Consider the following 26,524-nt stretch of genomic DNA (forward strand, 5'->3'; position numbering starts at 1 on the left):
CTTCTGTTGACCTTGCATTCAGAGAACTACCATGTCTCCGTCGACCCACCTCTGCATTTGTCGGATCATTGTGAACGCTAAGGTTCCACAAGGCTGTGTCCTATTCCTATCACTGTTCCTTTTGCATATGATAATATATTGCGACTTAGCAACATTCATTGCTATACGGACGACAGCGGATACACTGACCGGGCAGGCATTTCTCAGGCAGTTGTTGATGAGTACCGTAATAAACTTGTATCTGAAGTCAAAACTCTGCTGTGGAGTCACAGACTGGGGTAGACCTAAATCTAGTCCAATTTATCTCAAAGAAGACACAAGTTTGTACATTTTCCGCTAAAAACAACACCCTTGGTCCCACTCTCGTTAAATCCTAGGCTAGCATCGAAATACTGGGCGGTGATATATCGAATGATGGTGTTTTTTTGTGTGTTCGATTTGACAAGTGTTTAGATTTATAAATAGGTTATTTAAGGTTTTTATTTGATCATTATCCAATAAATAAGATTAAGAATTAGATGTTTTTTTAGTATTTGAAATTTATCTTTATTTAGGACTTGTATATGGGACAACGTCCCCCGGGTCTGCGATTATTGGTATAAGGCTATAGGTCAAGTCCTAAAAAAAGTAGAGAAAATAATAAAAGTACTGTTTGCTACAAATTTATTACGTATCGATGTATTGAAAGGCATCCAGACACGGTGATGGCCGCTTATCCTTGGACGGAATATTTGGTATGGTGCTTATCGCTGTAACAAATTATAACATACAATAAACATAAGGTTAATATTTATAAATCTAAACTCATAGTATAACGCTGAAAGCTGATATTTAGGTGAACGCAAAAGATTCGTTGTGAGTTGGATAGTGCATTTATTGAAGAAGCCTGTATGGTATAAACATCGTGCTACTAATAAGCATGATGGAAAACAATACTTTATTGACAGACGGAATAGTGCTAGAATAGAAGAAAGATAGACATATGTTTATCTTTAAGATTGACTCACTATACACCTTGGTGGTTTGCAATTTTATACTAAAAAAATGAACATTTTGCGAACATTTTTTTTTCACGGGTTTTTTTTTAGTATATATAAATACGCTAATCATCGAACAAAACTGGCATGGTCACCTACAAAACATAGGAGATGTCATAATTTGGAAATAACTCCGCAACCAAGTCAAATGCCATGCGCGCTTATATGTGTTGTGTTAAATTCCTGCTATTTCGTGCCATTAACTACTTACTACTGAATCAATCTCACCGTATGTACTCTAAATACTTATTAAAGAACGGTAATCGATGATAACTATTATAAGGCCCCCCTAGTAGTAGGCCAAGAGCAACATATCTGACATGCACTTCGAATTCAGCAGTTATGATTTCCAGGTACAAAGTCAAAAATTGCTAGGGCTAAAAAGTTTATGAAATGTATTATATTTTTTTCCTCTTAACAACTATTGCAGCTTACCTTCAGGACTAATACGTGGATACGGTGAGAGCAAAATTGGAGCCATTATTCGCGTTAAGATGGATCCAATGGTCGACGTCATTATTATAGCAATAATGATCATATTCGAGTGTTGTGTTGCAATTTTTCTATCTTTATCCGTTGTACCGTTCTTCCATAATGAGTCTGATGCTACGCGGACAAGACAGGCCTAAAAAGTTACAAATGTATATTATCGTAAGTTTTTTTTATTTTTTTATAATAATTTTCTAGTGAGGTTTTGTTTACTCAATTTGCATATATATGGCTAGTACGAAAGAAATTTCTGTAACAATTTTACTGCCATAGAAAAAATTATATTACGTCAATCAATACTGTTACAACAAAGCAATTGCCTACCAAGTCGGATGGTTATATGGAAGTACAACCCCAGTTTACCACTGGTTTTATTTATAAATAATAAGGTGCTGTAGAAAAAAGAGTTTAAATAGTTACTTAATCAAACGTATAATGAACTGTCTAGGTGTTACAAACGCTCGCAAACGAAAATATGCTCAAGCTAATCTCTATTTAAACAAATAATGGCAACTGGCTACTGCGTGTACTGTACGATTACAGAGTTGAGAGATTAGTTAGGAACCCTTTTGACCTTTCCACATGATTCCACCTTTGAATATTTTTCTCTTTCATAGCATAAGAAGTGTTAAGTAATACCGCCGCTCATGGGCACTCACACTGCCAGAAGGCTGTCAAGTGCTGACCTTTTGAGAATCGATGTTGATTCATGAAGGATCCTAAGTCGAATTGGTTCGGAAATACTTCGAAGGGAAGCTAGTTCGCATTGTGGTGGTGCGGCAAAAAGTGCGTCAAAACTCTCAGTTGTGGAACGACGGAGATCGGCGTGATACGTCTTACAGAAGCTGATTGATATACTTTTCTATACATATAAGAGACCGTTTGAGATAGCAAACTGCATCACTCGGTGAAAGCTAATATGTTAATGCCCAAGATAATATTGTTTGAATAAAGACAAGTCAAGGCGAACATTGAGTTCTTTAAACAAGATAATTAACTAATGACTAATTGACTTTAATAAAATAGGAAAGACACATAAAGTAAGATTTAGGTCAATGAGCTTTTTTTTTAAATGGATAAATGCTCGTTTCTTCTTCGATTCTCGTATGCCGCACTTAGAAGGCCACTCCCAATAAAAAAAGAACCAAGTAGACTGAGACTTGCAACTATTTTGTGGCCTCTAGCTACGTTGGCGTGCAGAAACAAAAATTCAATATAGGTAAAATAACAAATATATTTTTTTTATATAACTGGGTCAAGAACATGTTTCCTCACGTTTTTCTTCATCGCACTGTTGAAAAGACGTGAATGTTACGTGTTAAAGTTGCATTAATTTATTTTGAAAACATAAGTCTCTGTAATTATAAAATACTATTTAGAACTAAGAGCTTTAATATATACATCATCATTCTTTCCTCATGAGTTTATGCAGTCAGATGTCAGAATTTTTCATATAAAAAGCGTAAATAACATGAATACTTAAATCGAACGTAAAGTTGAGATTGTTTTATTCTCTTTATACGGAAGTATAAAGGATTTACTATTTATAAAGACGGTACATAAATATGCAACGAAAGTAAAGTTTCCTTAATGAAGTTAATTGAAAGTCCAGTTTACAGCCTCGTGTAGATTAGAGTTGGAGCTTTGGAGCGTGCTTGGCCCGATTATTCTAACGCATGCGACTCAAAGTGAATTAAACTGGGATGCCAGACGATGTTATTAGTTCTTACTTCGACCGGGTTAGTGGTGACGTAAGCTTTAATTAAAAGCTTGAAATATTCTTATTCAACATTTGGAGCAAATATCTACAAAATATGTTTCAATATGAATCCGTCATTAAATGTCTCGTCATATACTTCATAATAATTGTCACAGTTGCTGTATAATTATTATCACTTTACGACACTACGACAAAAGATAGCCCCGCCCAGATTAAACGTCTTTATCTATTATAATACTAAATAAATTATATTATACTTACTTCAACTATAGCCTTTGGTATCCAAGTAATTGCAACAAAAATACTTTCTTTTACGGGCAAAGCATTAGCAAGAGCTACTAGGAAAGCAGCTAGTAACCGAAAAACTAAAGCTGAGAAAATACAGGCTATCATGAGTCCGAATTCTGCTGCGCTGACGTCAGAGATCTGTGACAATAATAGTATCATTACAATATACATAATATACAAAATTATGAATGTTACTCAAAAGTATATAAAAGACTAAAAGCTTGTAGCTTTTAGGTCTGATCAGATCAGTTTGGTCAGATTTCTGTATCTGTTTTGTGATTGTGTCTTTCTAGGCAAGTAGGAGATCAGCCCTCAATGCCTGACATAGGCACCCGACATTTGGACTAAGGCATGCCATTCTTTACGATTTCCTTCACCTTACGAAACCCGTACCGTATTAAATGCGGTCAGAGAGACTGCATTGGTGCACGGGGATAATATTGCTCTTAAAAACTATATAACAAAACCAATAAAAATATATGCACTTGGATATTGGTATAACAGCGTTTACATAAAAGAAGTCCCGTATCGTCCAGTGGGAATAGTATAAGTACATTTCCGAGCTTGTTTCTCGGCTATTTTCTTGTAAGCAGGTAATCAGATAATTATAACGCCGATGGCTCAGTACTTAGCTCGGTTTTCTATATGCAATTGTTGTACGTTCATTTTGAAAACTTCGAAAATGAGGCATTGTGGTAGTGTGGCATTATATTAACTTTTTATAAATGGTAGCAATCTGTAATGCTGTATTTACTTAAACATTGGTGTTATATTATATACATTTGTATACTAGATAATACACATATATACATGATATTTTTTTAAGATAATAAGAAAAGAAGTTGATGTTTATATGATTGACTACCACACGAAGATTCTTATATATACGATACGTAGATATATACGATAGATTCAAAGGCGACATTTAGTACAATTCCAGGGTAATTAAGTAATTGCCCTAAAATGTGATACGGAGGATGATGTAATAGTTGCAGGTCCTCACAAACTTTTGTAAAAAACAGATTAGTGCACTTCTCATTCTTTTTATTTCCTTGATTTTAGAACAGGCACTAAATTTAAATTTAGAAGTATAACTTTTATACTGATGTTCATGTGTACATTGAACCTACATGAAAATTTTTGATTTTTTCAAAAAAGATTGTCCCTAAAATCCTGAAAAGCTATGGAATATTCTATGAATTAATTTTCCATGAGTACAAACGTAACAAAATATTATTCAACGTGTATGAGAAAGAGAATTAAGATGAAATACACAGATTTATTTTGCTGGTCATAGTAATGCCGTAATCAAGTCTAGCAATATTAGTGAAAATGGAGGTGAAAATACAATATATCAGATAGACCCGGTGGGGATTTGTATATAACAACGTAATTTGTGGAGTTATCTGTGCTGAAATTTCATATGGGTTTAATGCAATTGCTAGAGATTATCTTAATAGTATTAATCTAATTTGTGTATATTTTATAAAAAATGTATGCTATATATATTAATACATAGAATATAATAATAATAATAATCAATGGCGCTACAACCTTTTTAAGTCTGGGCCTCAGATTGCTGTATCTGTTTCATGATCGTTTGTGAATTGAATAGGCAAGTAGGTGATCAGCCTTCTGTGCCTGACATACACCGTCGACTTTTTGGGTCTAAGGCATCGGTTTCCTCACGATGTTTTCCTTCACCGTTCGAGCTAATGTTAGAGAATGAGAGAGATTAGGGTCGAGATATAATTCAGACTATGTATGTTGTGTTGGCCTAGTGGCTACAGCGTGCGACTCTCATCTCTGAGGTCGTAGGTTCGATCCCCGGCTGTGCACCAATTTCTTTCTATGTGCGCATTTAACATTAGCTCAAACGGTGAAGGAAAACATGAGGAATCCGATTTGCCTTAGACCCAAAAAAGTTGACGGCATGTGTCAGGCACAGACGGCTGATCACCTACTTGCCTAGAAATCTGAGGCTCAGACCTAAAAACGTTGTAGCGCCATCGGTTGTTTTTAATGTATGTTGTGTATGAAAGTGTGATGATTATTTTCTGTAATTATAAAAGACAACTACTTGTTATGTACCTACGACATATTTAACTGTTAACTAGGATTTGGTACTCGTTACTACGTTTACTACGTTTTGAGTGCTTTACACCTCCAGTGAAGTATTCTAAGCGTCGAGGGTAAATAATTCATAATTTTGCGTTCATATGCGTTAGAAGTTTTAAAACAAGAGTGGTTTCAAGCGCTTGGTTGCTAATTATTAATCTGTTGTGGGGCAATTTGAGAACTATCATATGTGTAAAATTTATTTCAAGGCCAATTTGAACAAAGTATTCATTTGGATACGGATGAAACAATTAAAAAAACAGGTGAAAACCCGAAAAAGAAAGTGGTTAGTTACTAACACGTTTAGTCAAACCAACTCTTTCCCGTTTTAAAGTTAGCTGATAGGTCCAATTCTGAATATTCATGGCATGTCTACTTCTCGCCAATGACGACATGTTAATCGTAAATAATTACCGAAAATGTTAACATTTACGTAATCACTATTCTATCTTATCAGCGAAAAATGTAGACTGAAGTAAATAAATACAATAAATATTATACATTATACATTAATGTAAATAGTTTTACTGTGATTCTACGATGATTTTTTAAAATACGGTGTGATCTCCGTATGTCACTTCTATGTTCTAATATGACTGATCTGTATGTGTGTATAATACATATTATTTAAGAACTATAATAAAACTAATTTTGAAGCGAAATATTATTTGCGTCAACAGATTCGGACTTGCTATTTGTCTCAATGGACGCCCGCTATATATAATAAGCGCATAAGCATTGCCTAATTATTTACTAAATTGGCTTACGCTAAAGTTCAATGAACTCATATAATAATAATTATCATTACCTCAATAAAATACCCGCTCAAGGTAAACAGCATTGACTCGAATATTACCCATAGAGTAGTGTATATTTCAGACACAGGGTTATTATTGAGGGCCCAATCACGACGAGCCCAGCGCGTAGCTGCAGCCCCAGCACACACCATTATCGCAACTCCAGCTAAAACAATGTTGAATTGTTAAATAAATAGATAATAATTTTGTACTTAAACCTAAAATTTACATTTCTAAAACCAGTTTAAAGTGTGTCAGGCAAAAAGGCATTCAGTCAAATTAAAAATAAAAAAAATTGTAAACCGAAGCCAAGATCCATGATAGGGTTATGAATATAAAGCTTACACTTACACACTTGCGGTTCCAACATTATATATTCAGTGAATATACCTTTGATAATGGACAAATGCTTATTACAGCGGGATAATCTACTTGAAATCTTATACTTGTTAGTTCCTACGTTGTTCTTCCTGTATTAAAACTAATTACTAGTAGAATTATGCTTTTTGATCTTTAATATAAATCTATATCTTGAAGTTAATGCGCTTTAGCTAATTGAAATTTATTATATATTTCATTAAAAAACGCTTTGCGTCATCGCTTTGGGTTAAATTTCAAAGAAATAAATCTATAATTATATTTAATTATTCTAATCGGAATTATGACTCTGTCGAGTTTTTAGAACTAAACTTATATCAATGGTATGGTTCGAAAAAAATCTCCCTTCATTATAGACAGTTGAGTAATGTAACGCAGCAGTCGACGCGCTTTTGTCGATTTGCCTCACTCAATTCGTGAGGTACCCACATTTTAAACTTTTTCACCTTCTCAATTTGCTTCTCAGCTGCCTGCAGCTAACTGCAGACGCTGATCTACTGCAGATGTACAAAGTTTGCAATAGATCAGCTTCCACAATAACCTTAAATTTTTCGTTGTCATCTTTGGTCTTTGGCCGCCACGGGGCTTGTTCTGCAGATCGAAATTTCCAGAACGAACACGTTTGCGCCACCGCCGCCATACACTAAATAGCCCTTCGAGCCGTTTTTGCAGCACTAGTACCACGATGGAACTCGTACTTTATAACGCGATATTTCATGTTTTCCATTTTATAAATAGAATGGCGAAAAGCAAAAAAATTAAACGGGTAAATCAAATCATGGTTTTCTAAAAAAAATGCAAGTAAATAGCTGTAAATAATTGAATTTAGAATTGATAACCAAAGAGATATTTGAGGTTAAAGTGGCCAGTACGGCAAAACGTCAATTTCATATGTATGAAATAACAAAGCTAATAATTTCCCCTGCCTAACCACTATCAATAAAATATAATTGAAATGAAGGTTAATTACTGTCCTCAACAATTAGACCGCATTCTGAATGTTTTCAACACTTAAGCTCATTGAAATAATTACGGAGAATATCTTATGTTACGCCGCTCTGACTAGAGGTATCAAATTACATTAACGTATTTTTAATTATTGACTCCCATTGACCTAAATACAAAGCCCGTAACACCCAAAAGACGGTATGGTTACTTTGTAGACGGTATCCTAGTAAGTAGAAGACAGACACACGTAGGTCTATTTTGGAACGTCGGGAAAAATTCATAGTTGAGACTCAACGCATGGCTATCGTATGTTAAGAATGGGTTTGATGTATAGAAGTCATAGTTCGTGCTAAGTTACTATTCTATCTCTGGAACATTGGATGTGGAACACTTCTCTTACTCACAGCCTCACAGAGATATTTCTTCCATAATTTTGCAATAACTTCATATGCATTATCTTTTGGTATTGGATGGTTTTAGATCACATATTTATAGTTTTTAAGGATTCTGTTAGTTATTAATTATAAAGCATGGTGTGTTGCCTGTTAAGGGGCGTACAATCAGCTTATATTGATATTTTTGTATGTTCCTAGATGTAATGTTGGCATCACCTTGATGGCTGGAAGTCTTCCACACCCTGTTTCTCAAGGCATTTGCTTTTGCGAACTAGCGAACTGTGGAATCGACTGCTGGTGGGGGTCTTCCCTGTGAGATATGACTTCCAACTATTCAAACTTAGAGTGTACTCCTCCTTCAAAAGCTGGCAAAGCACCCACTAAAAATTATTGTCTAGAAATGGTATGCTCGTTGCCCGCTATTATATATAAAAAACATGAATTGTAGGTATTTTATAATCCGGAGAAAATATTGATTGCGCACAACAATATAACATAGTAAGCAGCATACAAGTTCAAGCGCACGACAACAGTCTTGTGTTATACTCTAAAACACTTCAACTGCTTCACGTTAGTAAAATAATCCTTTATTCAATGTCATTACCCGACAAAGACAATGCGTGCTTTGGCCCCTATTCTATTATCACGTTAATATTATTCTCCTTTGGTTTAATCTAAAAATAATACTTATTAACAAACTAGAACATTCATGATCTACGAATAATATATTTGTGGTGTCGAGTTGACAGTGTGATAACGTAAGCGTTAATATATAAGCGTTATTAGTTTTGTAGCCTATAAGGATCATCTGTCCCTCAGTGTCAATCTATTTCTTATGTATTAAAAGGCTAACGACCTTTCGACAACGGTTAAATAAAGAGGATACAATTACAAATTGTCAGACGCGCTGAAACAGCACCGCGCTGAAACTTCCTTTGTAACGGTGTATTTGAGTTACTAAATAGTTTTAAGAGTTTTGAGGCAATCTTTGATATTAAAACTTTAGTTAATTGTATCTATAGTAATAAAAATATAATAATCGAAATGAATAAATTCAAAAAAACTTTGCGATTTGAAATTCTTTCACCATTATTGTACAGTATTCTTGAGTAAATGTTGATTATAATGCCTGGGGAGGTGAGGTGTGGCATGAGACCATAAATATTTCTGCGTCTTTTTTGTAGGTAATTTTCTAATAAATCTGAACAAGAATATATTGTTATGCATTTAACCAATTGCCGAATTGAAACCTGGAACGTCAGGCCATTAATTACTGAGAAGGAACATTAAATATAATTGTTCTAGTCTGAAGATTTAGTCACAGCAAAACACATAAATGTATTTTTAGAATACCGGAAACATTTAATTAACATTAACGACGAGCTAACCTTATTAAAGAGTTAGTTTGTTAGATTTTAGAATTAAATTTCACACAATTTCACAACAGTAACTACGTCCATAGTTCCGTTTCACTAATCATAATTTTACAAAACGAGGGAACTTACAGTCTTTTATTTTTCATTCGTACTATTTCATATTCGTGATATTGTAAATTTTTTTATCATACCTTTATAATTAGTAGACAAGCATTCACATACAATAGTTATGTGATAAAATATTTCATACAAAATTATACGTAAGTTGTGTATGTAATGTGTAATTATATTATGTTTAAGTTGAAATTAGTTGAACTATTATTTATTTATGTAAAAGTCATAAATCATTATTGATTAGATGAATTTAAATTTACCTTAATTCCCTGCTTCCCTGCCTGGCTGTAAATAAAATAAGTCTTTTTTCTCTGAATAATACTCGTATATATGCATGACATTTTTAAAGTTAGGGTTGGATATAAATATTTATTTGAAATTTATACGCATAAATAGATTTTTCATTCTCTAAAACATAAATAACTTGCTCAATTGGTTAAGTAAACACAGTGGGAAACCAACACCGAAGCCTTTTAAGCACAGAAAGCTGATTGTTCGTTGTTGGCTGTTCGTTACGAACAAGATAGCGGACATTATGATAGAGATATTTGAGTCCAAGTGATGGGGGTCCTGGATTATAAAGTATCTGTTTAAATTGTATGATTTATAAAGTGTCTCAAAAGTATTGGGTTTATAACAAATATCAACTGTAACGATTTCTGCATAGTGCATTATACAATCGTTTATTTCTAACGATTTGTTGTGATTGTTTCGCAATTATGACGGAAGCTTTTTGTACTGTTTTAACCTATAGCTATTATTTAGCCAATTATTACTTCGGGTTGATTGTAGTGTATCTCGTTGCACGAAATATATAACCACGAAAAATACGTGTTTTTTTTTTAATGTTTATATAAGCAGTGATAGAACACCGAAACTTTAACTTAAATTCCAGTTTAATTATTTATAACAAAAAATTTAATGCAAATGAAACGATAATAGAATTGCAATAAAGATAATGTTATCTAGAATAGTTTGGGGTGCAGTGTTTAGATTCTGGTCACGTTCAGAATGCCTTTTGCCGTCACCTGAACATGCCAACGCTAAATTAGTTTTTCATCCTATTGAGGCTTTGTTGCTGAAGTAATAAACCGAACAATATTAAGTTTGATATTGACACCGCACCTGTAGGTTTACAAAGTTTTAATAATAGCTGTTCTATAACTTTAAACGAGCTTTTATATAATAACTGTATTAATTCTATACTTTTTGGTTTTTTAACCATCTTTAAACTATATTAGCAATTCTATTAATTATTATAAATATACTCCCATTATGCAGCAGTAACATAAACATTTATTTATTTTTAATCAACTCTCCTAACGTTAGTATCACATCGAATACATCATACATCAAAGCTCGGTGAGATTCATTTGATTTACTTACATTTCACTTAATTCATTGATCGTTTTTGTATGTTCAATTAAAAGTATTGATTGACTGTATTGAAAATGTTAATTTATACATTTTGTGAATATAAAGTTATCACGAGTATAATTAGTTACCACCCTCAGGTCAACATTTAAATTAACGGTTAACCTTATTCATTTATTTATTTATAAAAAATCTGATAACATAAAACATAAAAATTATACGGGATGCAACGAGCGGCCTTATCGCTAAGAAGCGATTTGTCCCAGGCAACCCTAGGAAGGGAAAAAACTAAAAAAAATAAATATGATATGTAAAGTGCAAGAAGTGCATAACCAAATCTTATAAAAAAAAATATAGAACCTTAATCTAAAATAATACAAAAAATATTAATAAAAAACTAAATTTAAAAACATAACCCTACCAATCATGTTCTCTCTGCTACTTGAAAATATAACGTAAAGGCTTCAGAGTAACGTATATAGCAACGGAGTGCGTAATTGAGTCGGGGATTAACATAAGAAACCAAGCTGAGAAGAGAGCGACAGAGTGAAGTCATGCCAAAAAGTAGGCGTTAGGTCACTCATTAGGTTTCCGCAAGTAGGCTCAGCCTACTAGTAGCTGTCTAGGTTTCAGATTTTAAAGTATCCCCTTAAAGGAGATGATAAGTGAGAAGTATATTGCACCGATGGAAGGCAAATCCAGGATTTACAGATTAAAACACGTTAAATTAAACAAGCGTTGGCGTATTAGTTTAACAGCAACAGTTATTTCAATATTTTAAAAACTTACATATACCACCCCAGCCAAAATATCCGCCAGCGTAAGTGAATAAGATCCCTCCTGCAAAAAGGTGCAAGCTTCGAATCGCCGGCGCATGAGCATCATCATGATCTGGCAAGATGTCAGCTAACACTCCCCATGCTACACCAAGGACCACACCGAAGAATATAGCTGTAAATGCCTGTAAAATATTTTTAAGGTTAGTGAAACTTGTAAAAAAATTAAAGAATCGTTTTCATATGCATTTGTCGCGCTCCTGCTTTGTTACATTACTACAAAATTATTAAAGGACAATTTTGCAATCACCAGGGTGACCTTGTTGTATTTACAATAAAGAGTTGTCTATTGTTTTTTTTTAATATTTTAGTGGCTTGATAAGATTTAAAATCCACAAAGAAGAAGTCCACACTTAGTGTTATGAATGTCAAAATCGTATTGAATTATGGTAACTCGCCGTGCAACCAACATAGGCTCCGTGCTGTCTTTCTTTCTAAAATACTATTTGCGATCAATGCCACTTTAATAACAGTTCAAACGTCTAATAATACTACTAAGCAATAGTTGTAAGTTAGTTCTCAAGACAACAACAACAAACAACCAAACGGATTCTAAACAGTGTAGAATTTTTGTTGTGAAGTTGTAGTGGTAAAAGTAACTAAAGTGATTTTTTAAAAATCTTAGTGCAAAACGAAATACAAATATTAAACAGACGTTAGACATCCATACGAACTGGTCAAAAATTATCTTTTATACTAAACATTTATTTGTTTATTTCGTCAAAATCTCAGATAGCCTCTTACATATGGGTATCGACTAAATGTAAAGCGACCCATGTTAGATTAAACCGACTGTATGTATTTTATTTGCTACTACAAAACAAAGCTTGGAAGACAAATTAGTTAAAGGTTGCATTTTGAGAATTAGACACATATATATTTATCGGATACTCTCCTAAATTGGTAGATAAATTCATATTTATACGGAAGAAATTCATTAAATGTTACTGAATTTACAGCAAGACATTAAGCAACAAGATACGTTGAACATGAAAGAAGATTTAAAAGACACAATAATCAACAACATTCACGAGAAATTTGTAAACCTTGAATTGAAAAACGAACAATTGGAGAAAACAATTGTTGAACAAAAAGTCAAATTAAATAACTTAGAAAGGCATCCACGACGAAATAACTTTGTCATGTTTGGAGTAGAAAAGAGTAAGAATACCTGCTTTGAATTGAAGAATACATAGTAAATATAAGTTCCGCTTGCAGTTCCTAACAAGCGGAAGTAACTCCAAGCCCAGTTATAGAAAGAAAAGGAGTAGGCTATACTGCGTTAATAAGATACGATAAACTTATAGTATTGAAAGCTAACCAGCGCAGTTCACATGTCCCTCGATCTTCTCGAAACCACTTAATTAAATGAATTTAATCAGTATAACCAGAGTTAACGCATACTTGTAACCAAAAAGAACACACAAAAATACAGCCATCCAAGAAAATCAAGGTTACCAACTTAAAAAATGACGATATCCAAAAACCAAAGGTAACTAAAGTCCAAACTTCCTCTCAATACCAGGATTCTCACAGCTTCGAATAGCAATCACTTATAGACTCGTCGGTCTCTCCACATCAATACGGCCGTTCGCCGCGGGAGAGATCGACCAAGAATAGACAAGTTCATAGATACAGATAGAATAAAAAGTAATACAATTTACTACCTTAAATTACACATAAAATATATTGCACAAAAAGTTCATTAAAATTCTTATACTTAAATATTCGAAGTATCGTAGGACAACGTAAGTTTGATGAACTTAAATGTATCCTGATCTTCACATTTGATTGATTTTTATACATATAAAAATCTTAAAAGTCTATATAAATTAATTGGATATGCATTTACAAAACATCAAAAAAAGCAATTCTACCATTTATTTATATCCGCGAACGAGAGTCTAAGAAATTATTACTATTCATTAGTCATACAATGCGTGTTGTAACATCGATGCGTCCTACCTGCACTTTTGTAATAAATATTGTAAATATTGTTAGCAACTGATATTTTTATTTTTACTCTAATATTATCAAAACTCTATAAATAGATGTACTAACCTACTCTAAAATATCTTACTAAGTGAATTCTTTAAGAAATCGAGTCGAGAGAGAGAAAGAGAATCGAATCGAGAAATGAGAAAGAGAGTATCTCTGAACCAAATTATTACAGGAAGTAAATGATCGAGCTAAACCTGGGATCTAAATCTTATCCTAACAGCGCTTATTTCATGTATATCGCATCTATATTTGTGACAAGTTAAAAGGAAAAAAAGACTGACCATGAACTATATTAAAAAGCGTACATTTTAGCCTTAGATATTTTAGAACTTACATAATATATGTAATATGTAATCTAGACTAATTACAAAAAAATATATAAGTTTACGATTGTTGTATTTTATGATGAGAACGTGTGAGGCATATTTTATTATTTCTATATATTTAGTTAGCAGATTGAACGTGACAATATTAATGTTTACCTTTTTTGTGTTTGATTCACTGTTATTTTTAAAAATTCAAATTAAACTTTTAATATTTTCCGACGAAAATGGAGTAAAAATACTAAAATAAATATAATATTATACTTTTTATTAATTTTATTATTTAACACTGAAATTCATTTATGCAATGAATTATTATTAGATAATAATGGATGGATTTCTAACGCCCAAATATTCTCTGAGTTATCACGTGTTTTTCATATTGGCTAAGATTTACAGTATTTTGAGTCCCCCCTCTGACTAGGCATGTTGCGTTTCATGTGTCACTTATATTTTCAAATAGATTTAGGTAATGCCTTTGGTTTAACTTAAAGTAAACAAATACTATACAGAAAAATACCTTAATTATACGGTAAACAGGAGTTGATTCATAAAAAATAGCGCTGTTGATAACTCCAAACATTCCTTCACTGAAGGCTGTATCAAGGCCCCCGGCATTTCCAACTAAGAGTGCCAGTTTACTTTTAGTCCCTAGACCCTTAGTATTCAACGCGATGACGATCGGTACCACAATTGCAGGTGATACAGAGGATAGAATGGCGCCTAGATGTATACCTATAAGAAAGAATATTAAAATGACTAAAGTGTTTGTTTTGGATAAAATGTTAAACTAATTAGGTCACAAAATTAGGGCCAAACGATATGAAAAATTACCGGCTTTAAGATTTATATTTATATTAGCGGACCCGACAGACGTTGTCCTGCATGATATTTCAAGCAATAAGGATATTAAACAAAGTATGAAAATACCGACAGCAGCGCCACCTGTCGGGCTGATTTGTGAATCTAAGCCATCCTGGTCCCCCCTAATACATACAAAAAGAAACATTCAAATCAGTCCAGCCTTAAGAGGAATTCTACTGCTATATAATTCTACTGAACGTGTGTATGTAAGCTATTATATCTTTTAAATTACATCAAACTGCACACGGTGTGAAAATTTGATTGAAATCGGTAGAGTAGTTTAGGAGTTCATAGGGGACAAACAACGTGATGCGTAATTTTTAAATATTAAGATATTGTAATCATAATCACATAGAAAAAATCGAAGTTTACAACAGTGTGATAGAAACACAAACTGGACACAGTTTTAATGGATGTCAATCAGGACGAACAGATTGAAATAATTTACTTAACATATTTATTAAGACCAATACATACATAACATAACATTATAGCCATTATATTGCGCGTCATAAACCGCAATATTCAAACATCGGCGCTTCATCGGTCGCCAATGCAAGAAACCTGTTTTCGACGAGAATTTGTGATAAGATAGTCTAATTTTCTTTCCCATAAAGATATGGGTAATATTTTTTCTTTATTTATCATACATGTGTCTTTACTAAGACATCATGAAAAGTTACAATCTAGCCTAACTTAAGATTAATAAGTAATTTAAGTCTGACGTAGAAGTATATGGTGAATAATAATTAGTTTTTTATTTAACAACATGACAGATGGTCTTAAACAGTAACCGAATAGACTGGACCAAAAGGAACTAGGGTAGAGCAATGTAGCGATGGGCCGACAGGATCAAAAAATAGGGTGGAAAAATTAGGAGGAGGCCCGGACAGGAGCCGCATCTTTTAAACATCTAAAAATTAAATTTATACCTAAATGTATGATATTAAGATGTGGATAAATAAAGGATTATTATTAGTATTGCTTTGACTATTATTATTACGTGTTGAATGGTGGGTTTTAATTGTTTAAACGTTATTTTCTGTTAAGTGGTTTTCATTGAGGACCGCTTGATATATCATTGGTTTCACCAAGTTAGCGCCGTTTTAACGTCTACCTGAGCGAACTTTTAATTGATAGATGAATACAAAGATAAAAAAGTATGTAGTTATGGTGCTACACAAGGTTTAACTTAAATGAGCTTTATCGTTCGTAAGTCTTTGCTTAACTTTCTCAACTGCGACTAGCGGCAGAGTTAATTTGATTAAGCCAAGAAATTAACATTTTATAGTATTCAATTTACTTAAGCATTTCTTTAGGAATTTGATAAAGTTGAGAATAGACGCTAGATTTACTTAACGATTTTCACTTACCCCAGTACCAGGGAAAGTCGAGATAAATAAAACTAAAGAAAGCCGTAGATAAACACTCGACGATCCAAGGAAGTGTGGCCAATGAAAAAACTTTTACGGGATTGTGCCTTATGTAATCCCAGTTCCAGGTTAAAGGACCCTTTGTTAAAATAATAACTGGATAAACTCGCCTGCAAGAAAATAGATTTTGTAGTACTTAGTTGGCTACTTATTAAATTTATATTAATATACGACTATTCTTAAGAATTTTTGCGATTGAAATCTGTGATACTTGTGAGATTGTGGCTGACTATCGGTTTAATAAGTTCTGAAACTTTGGTACATAAAAAGTATTTTATGATATTTTCATTGGTTTTCGCGTGTAATAAATAAAACTTATTTACGAATAAAAGAGGATTTATATAAAAAAATAATAATATAGAGACTGGCTATTTCAATCACTACGGTTGCTGAAAAGCACGTCAAAATGGTGAGTTATGCAAGTATACGAAAACTCCAAACGCACATAACACCATTTTTTTTGCTATAACAACTAAGAAAATACACAGGAGCACTGGGACACGGAGTGTTCCCCGAAAATAAAGTTTGACGTTACTTGTAAGGATATACCGCTTGCACTTTTGAAAGGGATATTAACGAGCGCCTGAAGAGCCTTGACAGCAACGCTCGGGCTGTTTTGACGAGCGCACCTCGCCTTTACAACATTAGCCTACCGCCAATCGGTTTCAAGCACTCACGTACAACCAAGCGAAAATGGCGGCGGAGCATGTTTCGATTGTAAAAAGAAGTTATTATTTATGCAATCTATATAGTCAATGCTTTTAAAACAACCTCAAACAACCTATGTAATGAGTTCACGTCGATATCCATAACAGAAGTTATGTTTTAAAGTATAATCTAAAATATTAATATATAATCTTATTTCATATATAATCTACGAGTATATAACATTAATCAAAAGTAGTCAAGCGGAAAGGCATACTCTTTTTTATAATTTAATTTACCTTAAATGATAATCAATGAGATCAGCTTTCTTATCTTCCAATATATTTATTGGTATAAACATTTTACACAGTACACCCACAAGGGTCTGTGTTATAACTGGATTAAGTGTGGTGTACCTTTCCACTGTATGACTGACCACATAACCAAGTGTCACCAAAGCTGTGATGTTGAAGACACATCCTCCTGGCACAACCAAATAGCCAAGGACGAACCAAGATGTCGCCCAGAGACATAAGCCTGAAAGAAAATGTTTTTTTTTTGTAAAAATAAATAAAGATATATTTACTCTAAGTTATATACAAAAAAGTAATTAATTACTATAATTTTAATTTGCTTTAGTTAAGCAAATCAATATAATCTGTGGATGCCTGAGACCCATGTGGCAAACGCTGTATGATGTATGTGTATACATATTACATTATTATGGTATCTTATTCTCCAATAATCATGATAATTTTTATTTGTACATTGCTCAAGCAGATTAATTTTGCGTTATAATGTCATATATGTATAGTTCTAACAATATAATATTAAGACACAACTACGCTACTAAAATAATACAGTATTGTTTTACTGACATTAAATGAGGCATAATCCATCGATTGAACAATGATTGAACAAATTGTGACTTCAACGTGCGACTCATCCCTGAGTTCGTAGGTTCGAACCTCAGCGCCAATGGACTTTCTGTGTTCGCATTTAACACTCGATCGTACAGATATCGCGAGGAAACCAATATTAAAATGAAATAAATATTAGTAATATAAGAAGGTAATTTAGTCATAAATAATTGAACCAAATATTGTGTTGACCTTTACACCATATAGATGGGCTTGCCTATTAGAAAAAAATTGATCACGAAACAGATACAAATCTCTGAGGCCCAAACTTATAAGTTTGTAATCTATAGACCACTATCACACACTATCCATAGAAATATTATCGGTACTTATTGTTTTATAATCGGGTGAAAAAATGATGAATAAGTATGTACATGAATGATCGAAATAACACCATTGTTCTTGGATTAAGTTATGAGAACTGATATAATATTATTAATTCAATCGACAAAGATATACTATAGATAGACCCAGAGATACTATAGATGTATTGTCTTTTGTTAACATAGCTTTTACACATTTAAAGAAAACACTTTTTTACCTGATTGAAATCATGTATTATTATAAACTTATAATTATTATATACTTTTAAAATTTTCCGACGTTTGGCCTGCTTTACAGCGTGCGTGGTCACGGTCACTGAAGATAAAAGGTGTTGAATGTCAAAAAGTATCACAACTGTAGAGAAAGTTATATTATCTGTATTTATTTCCCCGGAGTTGATATTGACTAAAAGATGACGGGTTTTTGCAGAAATGACTCACGGTGTCCCCTATTTTCGCGGATTGTTTCTCTTGGGGTTTTAGTTTGGATATTATTGGATCTCAGGTGTTATAAGATAATTTTAGGCCGTCTTCTCTTGTGAAATTGGGGTGTTTTTTTTTATTTCAATGGCCTTCGCGTACCAATCTTGTGAAGAATCTTTTTTATTTCGCAAGTACTTTCGGTTGGTATGCCAATTTGTAAAAGGTCGGCACCGCACTCGCGAGTTCTCTGGCATTGAGAGTGTCCATGAGCGGCGGTATCACTTAATCTCAGGTAAGCCCTTTGCCCGATTGCCCCCTGTTCTATAAAAATATATGTATATTTCCGGCATAGATTTATATAGATTTTAATCTTACACGAATCTCAATCGAATGATAAATTTTGATTTATAGACATAGTTTATCTTTACCCTACATAGATTATTATTGAGAAAATCTTAAAAGCAATATTTGTTAGTCCATTTAGATACTATGAAAAAACACGTTTTTATCTGAAATATTATTGAAAAATGTATAACTTTGTCATTTGGAATGTAGATAAACCAACTACCAAATTATGGAAAAAGTTCTGGCAAACTACTGGTGTTTTCCCTACTACTGAAGTATTGATTTATTTAGGCATAATATAATAATTCCTTCCATTGTAATTTTATTCACTATTTCAATGAACTAGCGATGTGCCAGTTTTATTCAATTTACAAGTTTTAATTATTGAAAGTTAATTACTAAAGCTTATAAAACGGCAGATTATTTTAAAAGGACTCGGTGCAAATAATGAGCCCCAGTTCAAGTTTAGTTTTTAGTATGATATAAATTAGCTTTATAACTTTAAAAGTAGTTTAAGTGACTCATATATTAACATTTGACAATAACAACAACCTATAATAATATTATCTAACTTGATAGATTGTACCAAATCTTAAAAGGCTGGCGAGTGGGTTCATGAACGGTGTCACTTTTTTTTTTAATGTAATAGCAGGCAAACGGGCAAGAGGCTCACCTGATGTGAAGCGATACCGCCGCCCATGGACACTCACATTGCCAGAATTACTTAGAATAGTACTTAATTAACTTATTAATTAGACTACATTGTTGTTGAGTACGTGGTCGTGAATGTTGTCTAGTCTAATGAAAAACACTACGTAAACAATTCTGTTAAGTAATGCTCATTAAAATGTTTACTTATTTGTGTTAAGAGTCAACATTGTTTAGTTAATAAATTCCTTAATAATCGAAAATCGATAAAAACTCTTAGCTGGAATGTAATGGTCGTTGTTATGCGAAAAATAATAGGAATTTCGTGTATACATTTACATGTTTTTCGATTAAGAAATATATCATATCAAGTAAGTATATATAATACATGTAAATATAATAACACCACCGTAGAGACATAGTCGTATACCTAGAAGTTTGATTCCCCATGATAACAATAAATGTTCCTGGTTTTTAATCGGTTGATCACTCATTTTTTAAGGATGCAGAAATGTGTCGCTTTGTTCAGCTGGTAAGATAACTAATTTTATGAAAAAGTTCCAACTGCAACCAATTTATATAACAATTTAACCATTAGAATCCTGCAGTATCCCTGACGATCGTAGGCTATACAATATATATATCAAAACAAAGGGCCAGCCGTGCGTGCCACTAGTATAAAATAAAGCAATAAAGTGAAATACATACATACTGTTGTAAATTTTTAAAATAAAATTTTACAGCTCATACTTACAACATATGATTACAGCAACATATTGCTTTAGATCAGAAGTTGTGGGCAAATTGGGACACCACCTTTGCATGTTTTTCTCTTCTCCATGATCTCTGAAATGTCAAACAAAATTCTTATTATTTCACGTAAAATAAAAAATAAAGTTCAATCGCCTTTTTTGTCACGTGTCTTGCCCTTGTAATTGTATGAAAATTTTAGAATGAGCAGAAGTGTCTTATCACATATGCAAATATATCACCGAATTTCCAATAAATTCAGTTTTTAACTCGAAGGCTGGATTATTTCATACGTCATTTTATTTTATAGTGTATTATTTAGTCAAGATATTTTTTGTCTGAATACCTACCTACCTTTCTACTCTTTTTTGTAAGTTAATAAAAACACCCATTGTACATTTTTTATATACCTTTGATACCTGCAGTATTTAGCGGACATTTTACAGACAGGAAAACAAAAACAGGAAACAAAAATCATGGATTGTTTATTATTTACAAAATTTTACTTTTTTGTTAGAGAACTATGTCATCAAAATTTATTTGTTTATTTTAATTAAAATGTTTTAAATTGTATATATTAATCGATAGAATAGTTTGACTTTATCTTTAACAATACTTACTCACGTTTTAACGAATCGTTCTTCGAATCTGAGTGATTTTCTTGGACTGAGAATTAAATCATTGTTATCTGGAAAAACATAAAACGTATGAAAATGTTTATTGTTTAAATCTTTCGTACAGTATGCGTTGTATTATTCATCTATCAAAATTATTTCATTATTTGTCAACGGTTTAACAATATGATAGTAGAATGATAATGCGTAAAATACCTATATATCGTAGTATAAGATCGTTTGGGGACTACGTTAATGGTAATTGATGTTTATTTAATGTCACAAAATGAGGGTGTGGAGGAGAAATGGTGAACAGAGTTTCTCCAACATAAAGGATCCTCTGGAGGTTAGACCACCGACTAGTCCCTGTGGCTAATGTCGAGAAGTTACATCCTTCTTCATCTCGTTTGCGTGGGTCATCGCAGTGATTGTAGCCATAGATTGTAGGGGAGACAACGGAATGGATAGAAAACTCGCGTACTAACTAGCAGCGAAGTAAGAAAATAGTCAAATGATATATTTTTTTAAGAAATTGAAAGCGTTTATTTCTACAGTTATAAGGGAGTATAATCAATATCAATATATAGTGTAAACTACTAGTGTAACTACTATATAACGCCACTGAACAAACTGGGTAATTTATGGTGTTACAGAGAGTCCTCGTTAAATGGAGTGAAGGAAAACGTGTTGACAATCCATGACTTCTACTTATTAGTCATGGTCAACAGTTTACACGTGCAAGCAATCCCGATTTGTAAACAAAAGAACGAATTTCTTAGAAATTTCGTATGCATGATGCCGACAGTCGAGTTTATTGCGTGTTATAAACACAGGTGCGCAGTTTTTATCAATATTAGCAACTTAAAATGTACTTTATTACTCTATAGAAGTGTATAGAAGACATGCTACACCAACCAAAGCGACGCTGAACGATGATGAATTTCGACGCTTTAGGGAGTTTGTATTTAAATCGAGGGACGTTACATGGGGCTGACCCAGTATTGAAATAGATGAAGCGTTGTTATCACGGTTGTTATACGAAATCCGAAGAACGCTGATTAGATTTTTTAAATTCATTTTACATAAACAGATGTTGTTGAAAAAACAATTGAACTTAATTTTTGCTTTTTGGAAACTTACGTTTGGAGCTCACATGGCAAGCTTAAAACTTTCGAAAGATGGATTACTAAGGTAAATAGATTATAATTAAACAATGATTATTGTGTTGATTCGTGTAGCATGATAGTAAATAGCCATACTGCTATATAATTCTATTTGTTAAATAAATACCATAATTTGCCTTATAAAAATTGACACAATATTTACGAATAAAGGATGATAATTGTTATCTAATTGTATCCTATTTAAAATACAACCTTGAAATTAGTAAATTAGGTAATATGTTTTAAATAATGTGCCTCTTTGTCTCACGCTGACATGAATATAATATACGCTTTGTTACATATAAATATTGTTTATAGTGCTTGGATATTTATTAGAGTTTAAACAACAAAACGATTTCGCTCAGGGGCGACGAATCCAAGTTCAGGAAAAACAAAATTGTTTTAAGTCTCTTGCGACGCTTGATAAAATAACCCAATGTGACATATAATCTCATTTTGCTTTTTTCTTGTTGATGCCAACAGTTTAAAAATGCTTTGTTTGCAACAGAATACGATCACCATTTATTACTGTCATGCTTTTACTTTTAAAGTGGTGCTAAGAATGTTTACTGTTAGTAATTAATGGTAGATGTATCAAAAGTGTAGCAATATTTCCAAACCGATACAATTAAAGTCACTAAAGACATCTCGCACCGACTGTCTTCATCGTAATCAGGGTATCGTTTTGCCCGAGAAGATCGCTATCGAGCAACTTTGGGTGCGCTGTTGAGAAACCCCGATTAGTCCACAGATCAAGTGACGCAAGTAGACATGGATAGGCCATACACTCCAAAGAGTTTCCAATTATATCTCCAAGTAGAATTGGAATCCGCAATAAAAGCAAAAGCGTGGCTGCCTTAAGCAAGTCTGGCGTCATACAGTTGCAGATTAGGCAAAAAGAGCGGAAAAGACTTGAAGCGAGGTGAAATACGAGGGTTAAGACTGAACGCGATGGAGACGGACTGTAGACACTGTCGCTTTGCCCCATCTAGGAGTTATAGGACATTAAGTCAAGTCTTTTAAAAATATAATAAACAGATCCAGAACTTCCAGCCTTCCTGACGATTACGTTGACTAACTATGAAAGGAAAATACAAACAATTACGTTACTTCGGAATTGTAGGAGACAGTGTTTATATACTCCTTTACGGTATTATTAGTTGTAACTGAATTCTAATGAATGATAATTAATACGTATGCTTTACAACTTATTATTTTATTAAACATGTGTAATCTTAATTACGAAGTTAATGCATCTTTGACCTACTTTAATAGGAAGGCTAAGTAATAAAATGGAATACAAAATTCTACTACATATTTTTTTTATAAAGTTCCGTCATCGTGGCGTATTACCACTTATAATAAAATAAGATAATTCTGGGTTTGATTTCAGGCAACACAGTAAATATTTCAAGAGGCTGGAGGCTAGCTATGACTGGACGTCGAGGCAGAATATGAAATTCCACCCATATCTCGTCTGTCGTTCCATAACTGATTTTTTTTAAGGCATTTTTGCGGCGCATTACTGCTCTGTGGAACCAGCTACCCATCAAGGTATTTCCGATACGGATTAGCGTCTTTCAAGAAAAGAGCGTACCATTTCTTAAAAGATCGGCAACGCACTCACGAATCTCTCATATGCGGAATGGTACGAATCCCTATTTTTATATGTAGGCAGGCTCACCTGACGTTAATACCGTCGTCCATAGACACTCAAAATTATGAGGGATAAGTACATCATTATTGGATTTTCATTTTCAATAGTCCCAATTAAAAATTTAAAAAAATCGTATATTTTTTATGAATCTTTACACGTATACGTTATCGATTATATTTAATTCAAAAATATTAATGAAGGTTTTAGTATGCCAAAGATTTTATTGGATTTGACATACTTAGCCCTAAGTTTCGACTGAACCTTACCGTAAGTCATACAAAAACAGTAATGTTCTATAATATGTTTTATTTACTAAAAAGGTTGTATTAAGCATTTCTTCCGTATCCCTTTCCCCAATTATTTGGGTTAGGCTGTGAACCATTCGTTATTCGCGTCATGTCATATGAGACATCCATCCTTTTTCGTAATGATAACATTTCAACGTTAAGAAAATAAGCGAAATAAATAGAATAACGTTATAATAATAGATATTACACTCCAACAGGTTTGTATTGTTGTAGTTAGTAGAATCGAAGGAATCGAGCATGTATAAAAGTAATATTAAACATAAAATTTCAAATCTTAAGACGACTAACAAATATAATTCGAGAAAATAACTGATATTCATTTTGACTATGGATTTTTGTTTTGTGATTTAAATCAGAAATCATCTTGAAATGTTGTCTAGTTTCTGAGAATCGTTGTGAACAAAAATACATACAATTTCGAGGGCACATGTACCTGGAGGCCTAAATAGATTACTTTATCCATTAAAAAACAAAATTATTCAAGTGACAGCATGAACGATTGCGATTACTGAATTTATTTTTTCATTAAAACATGAACTAAATATGTGATCATTATAAATTAATTTGTGATATATTATTATAACTGCCAAGAAGATCGTTTATTAGCGATAATATACCTTCTTCATGTTATTGTACATGTGCAATAAAGTGTTAATAAACAGATTACTAAACAAATAACTAATTATTACATATAAATACATATAATTGTCAAATACTTAAGGCATAATGAAGTAAATTAATAAATGTGTAAGTTATATTTGAAACACACCTTTCTATTGTTGAAAATATTGATTCAAAACAAAACGCTATAAGTCTTATTAAATATTTAAATAAAAAGAACTGCTGACGTAAGCTATTAGAAAATTATTTGGAACTAGAGATATTTACTCAATGTTCTTAAAAGAAAAAATAATTACACATCGTAACCGTGTCAAGGCCATATATTAAAGTCAAGACGACAGCCAATTTTTAAAGCAATTAATCAAAATGTACAACTCTTTCATAAAAAAATTACTTACATTCTTGTCGATATTGTCTATCGTCGCCCATATTTTTATTCACAAAGTGTCGTACGCTTCAATTTCGTGAGCACATCATAGTAAATTAAATAGCGCCGTAAACCTTCGTTGCTGACTCCACGATTGTACACGTCGCATGCGCACTGAGTGTCTTCAATTGACTTAATAGTATATTAATCACAAATTGTTGAAACGAATGCAGTGTGTGAACTACAATAAGAGTTTGAAAATATACAATTGTGTTATTCAACAGTCGTCGTTTGACGACGAAGTGTGTGCCAGCTGCGAGCGATATAACATTGCCAAGATGTTAAAATAAGTGCGCTCCTATATTCGGTTTAATTGATTCGTTATGTTACAAAGTTTAGTGTCTTATCTATTCCCATTATATATATATACATGTATTACTATAGTATTATTTTTATTATTAGTAATATTTTTTTTAAATAAAACGTATTTAAAAAAATATTACTATAATTTTCTCACTTACTTAATAAAAAATACCTTGTGCAATATACAGCATATTGCTAACAACTAATGTCTTCCAGGCACCTCGAGCAATTGACGAATCAAGGATATATCATTATACAATAGAGTGATTTTTTTTTAATTTATGTACTCGGCGAAATAACTGTTGATACTGAATATTTAATTTTTAAAATATTTTTATTCAAAAGTGGCATTCAAGCACATACACTATATCTATTATGAATGACGCCGCTGATAGAGACGAGCGATAACGAATCTGAATATTCATTTTAAACTGAAATCGCCAGTATTTCTCTCGTGTTTAGAATTGGCGCTCTTTCAATAGTTTTTATTATTAGTTTTTAAGCCTCGTATCTGTTATCGTTTCAAACGTTAATTGAAGCCGATTATTGTCAGCCAATTGAACATATTTGGAGATTGGAAAAATATTTTCTAGCAATGCATTTTAATGGATATAGACAAATTATTCATTCGTTCTATTACGAGTTGGGAACGTGAATAGGTTATCGTGAAGGAACATTACTGGGGTTTCACTAATCGATTTTTAATAGGCTAGTTGATAAATCTTGACTTCATGACAGGAGCTATGCTGGAAGTGACCTATGAAATCGACATTTGCTATGAAGATGTAATTAAATACTATGGAATAATACTGTGATCTATTTTCCTATAATTATTTTAAACATACCTTGTCTTAATATACACATAAGTTCCAACTTCTAAGTGAAA

At 32.7% G+C, this 26,524-nt stretch overlaps 1 protein-coding gene across 5 annotated transcripts; it reads right to left on the minus strand.

Moving 5' to 3' along the window:
• Nucleotides 1-649: 649 nt before the first annotated feature.
• On the minus strand, nucleotides 650-25,547 carry LOC123712529 (sodium/hydrogen exchanger 9B2-like). Of its 5 annotated transcripts, none has more exons than XM_045665663.1 (12): nucleotides 25,307-25,547; nucleotides 21,170-21,233; nucleotides 20,550-20,641; nucleotides 17,436-17,673; nucleotides 16,432-16,601; nucleotides 15,536-15,622; nucleotides 14,715-14,929; nucleotides 11,824-11,995; nucleotides 6,461-6,615; nucleotides 3,508-3,672; nucleotides 1,473-1,662; nucleotides 650-749 (listed from the first exon to the last, which is right to left on the minus strand). In XM_045665663.1, the coding sequence occupies exons 1-12, from the start codon at nucleotides 25,335-25,337 to the stop codon at nucleotides 667-669; spliced, it is 1,662 nt and encodes a 553-aa protein (XP_045521619.1). In that variant the 5' UTR covers nucleotides 25,338-25,547; the 3' UTR covers nucleotides 650-666. The 5 variants fall into 5 exon arrangements, with proteins under 5 accessions (XP_045521619.1, XP_045521623.1, XP_045521621.1 ...); XM_045665667.1 differs by having other exon boundaries at nucleotides 21,166-21,233; nucleotides 25,307-25,345; XM_045665665.1 differs by lacking the exon at nucleotides 25,307-25,547 and adding an exon at nucleotides 21,376-21,503.
• Between the last annotated feature and the right edge of the window lie 977 nt (nucleotides 25,548-26,524).

This window comes from Pieris brassicae, chromosome 7 (assembly GCF_905147105.1).
Source record: "Pieris brassicae chromosome 7, ilPieBrab1.1, whole genome shotgun sequence".
NCBI classification, from domain to species: domain Eukaryota; kingdom Metazoa; phylum Arthropoda; class Insecta; order Lepidoptera; family Pieridae; genus Pieris; species Pieris brassicae.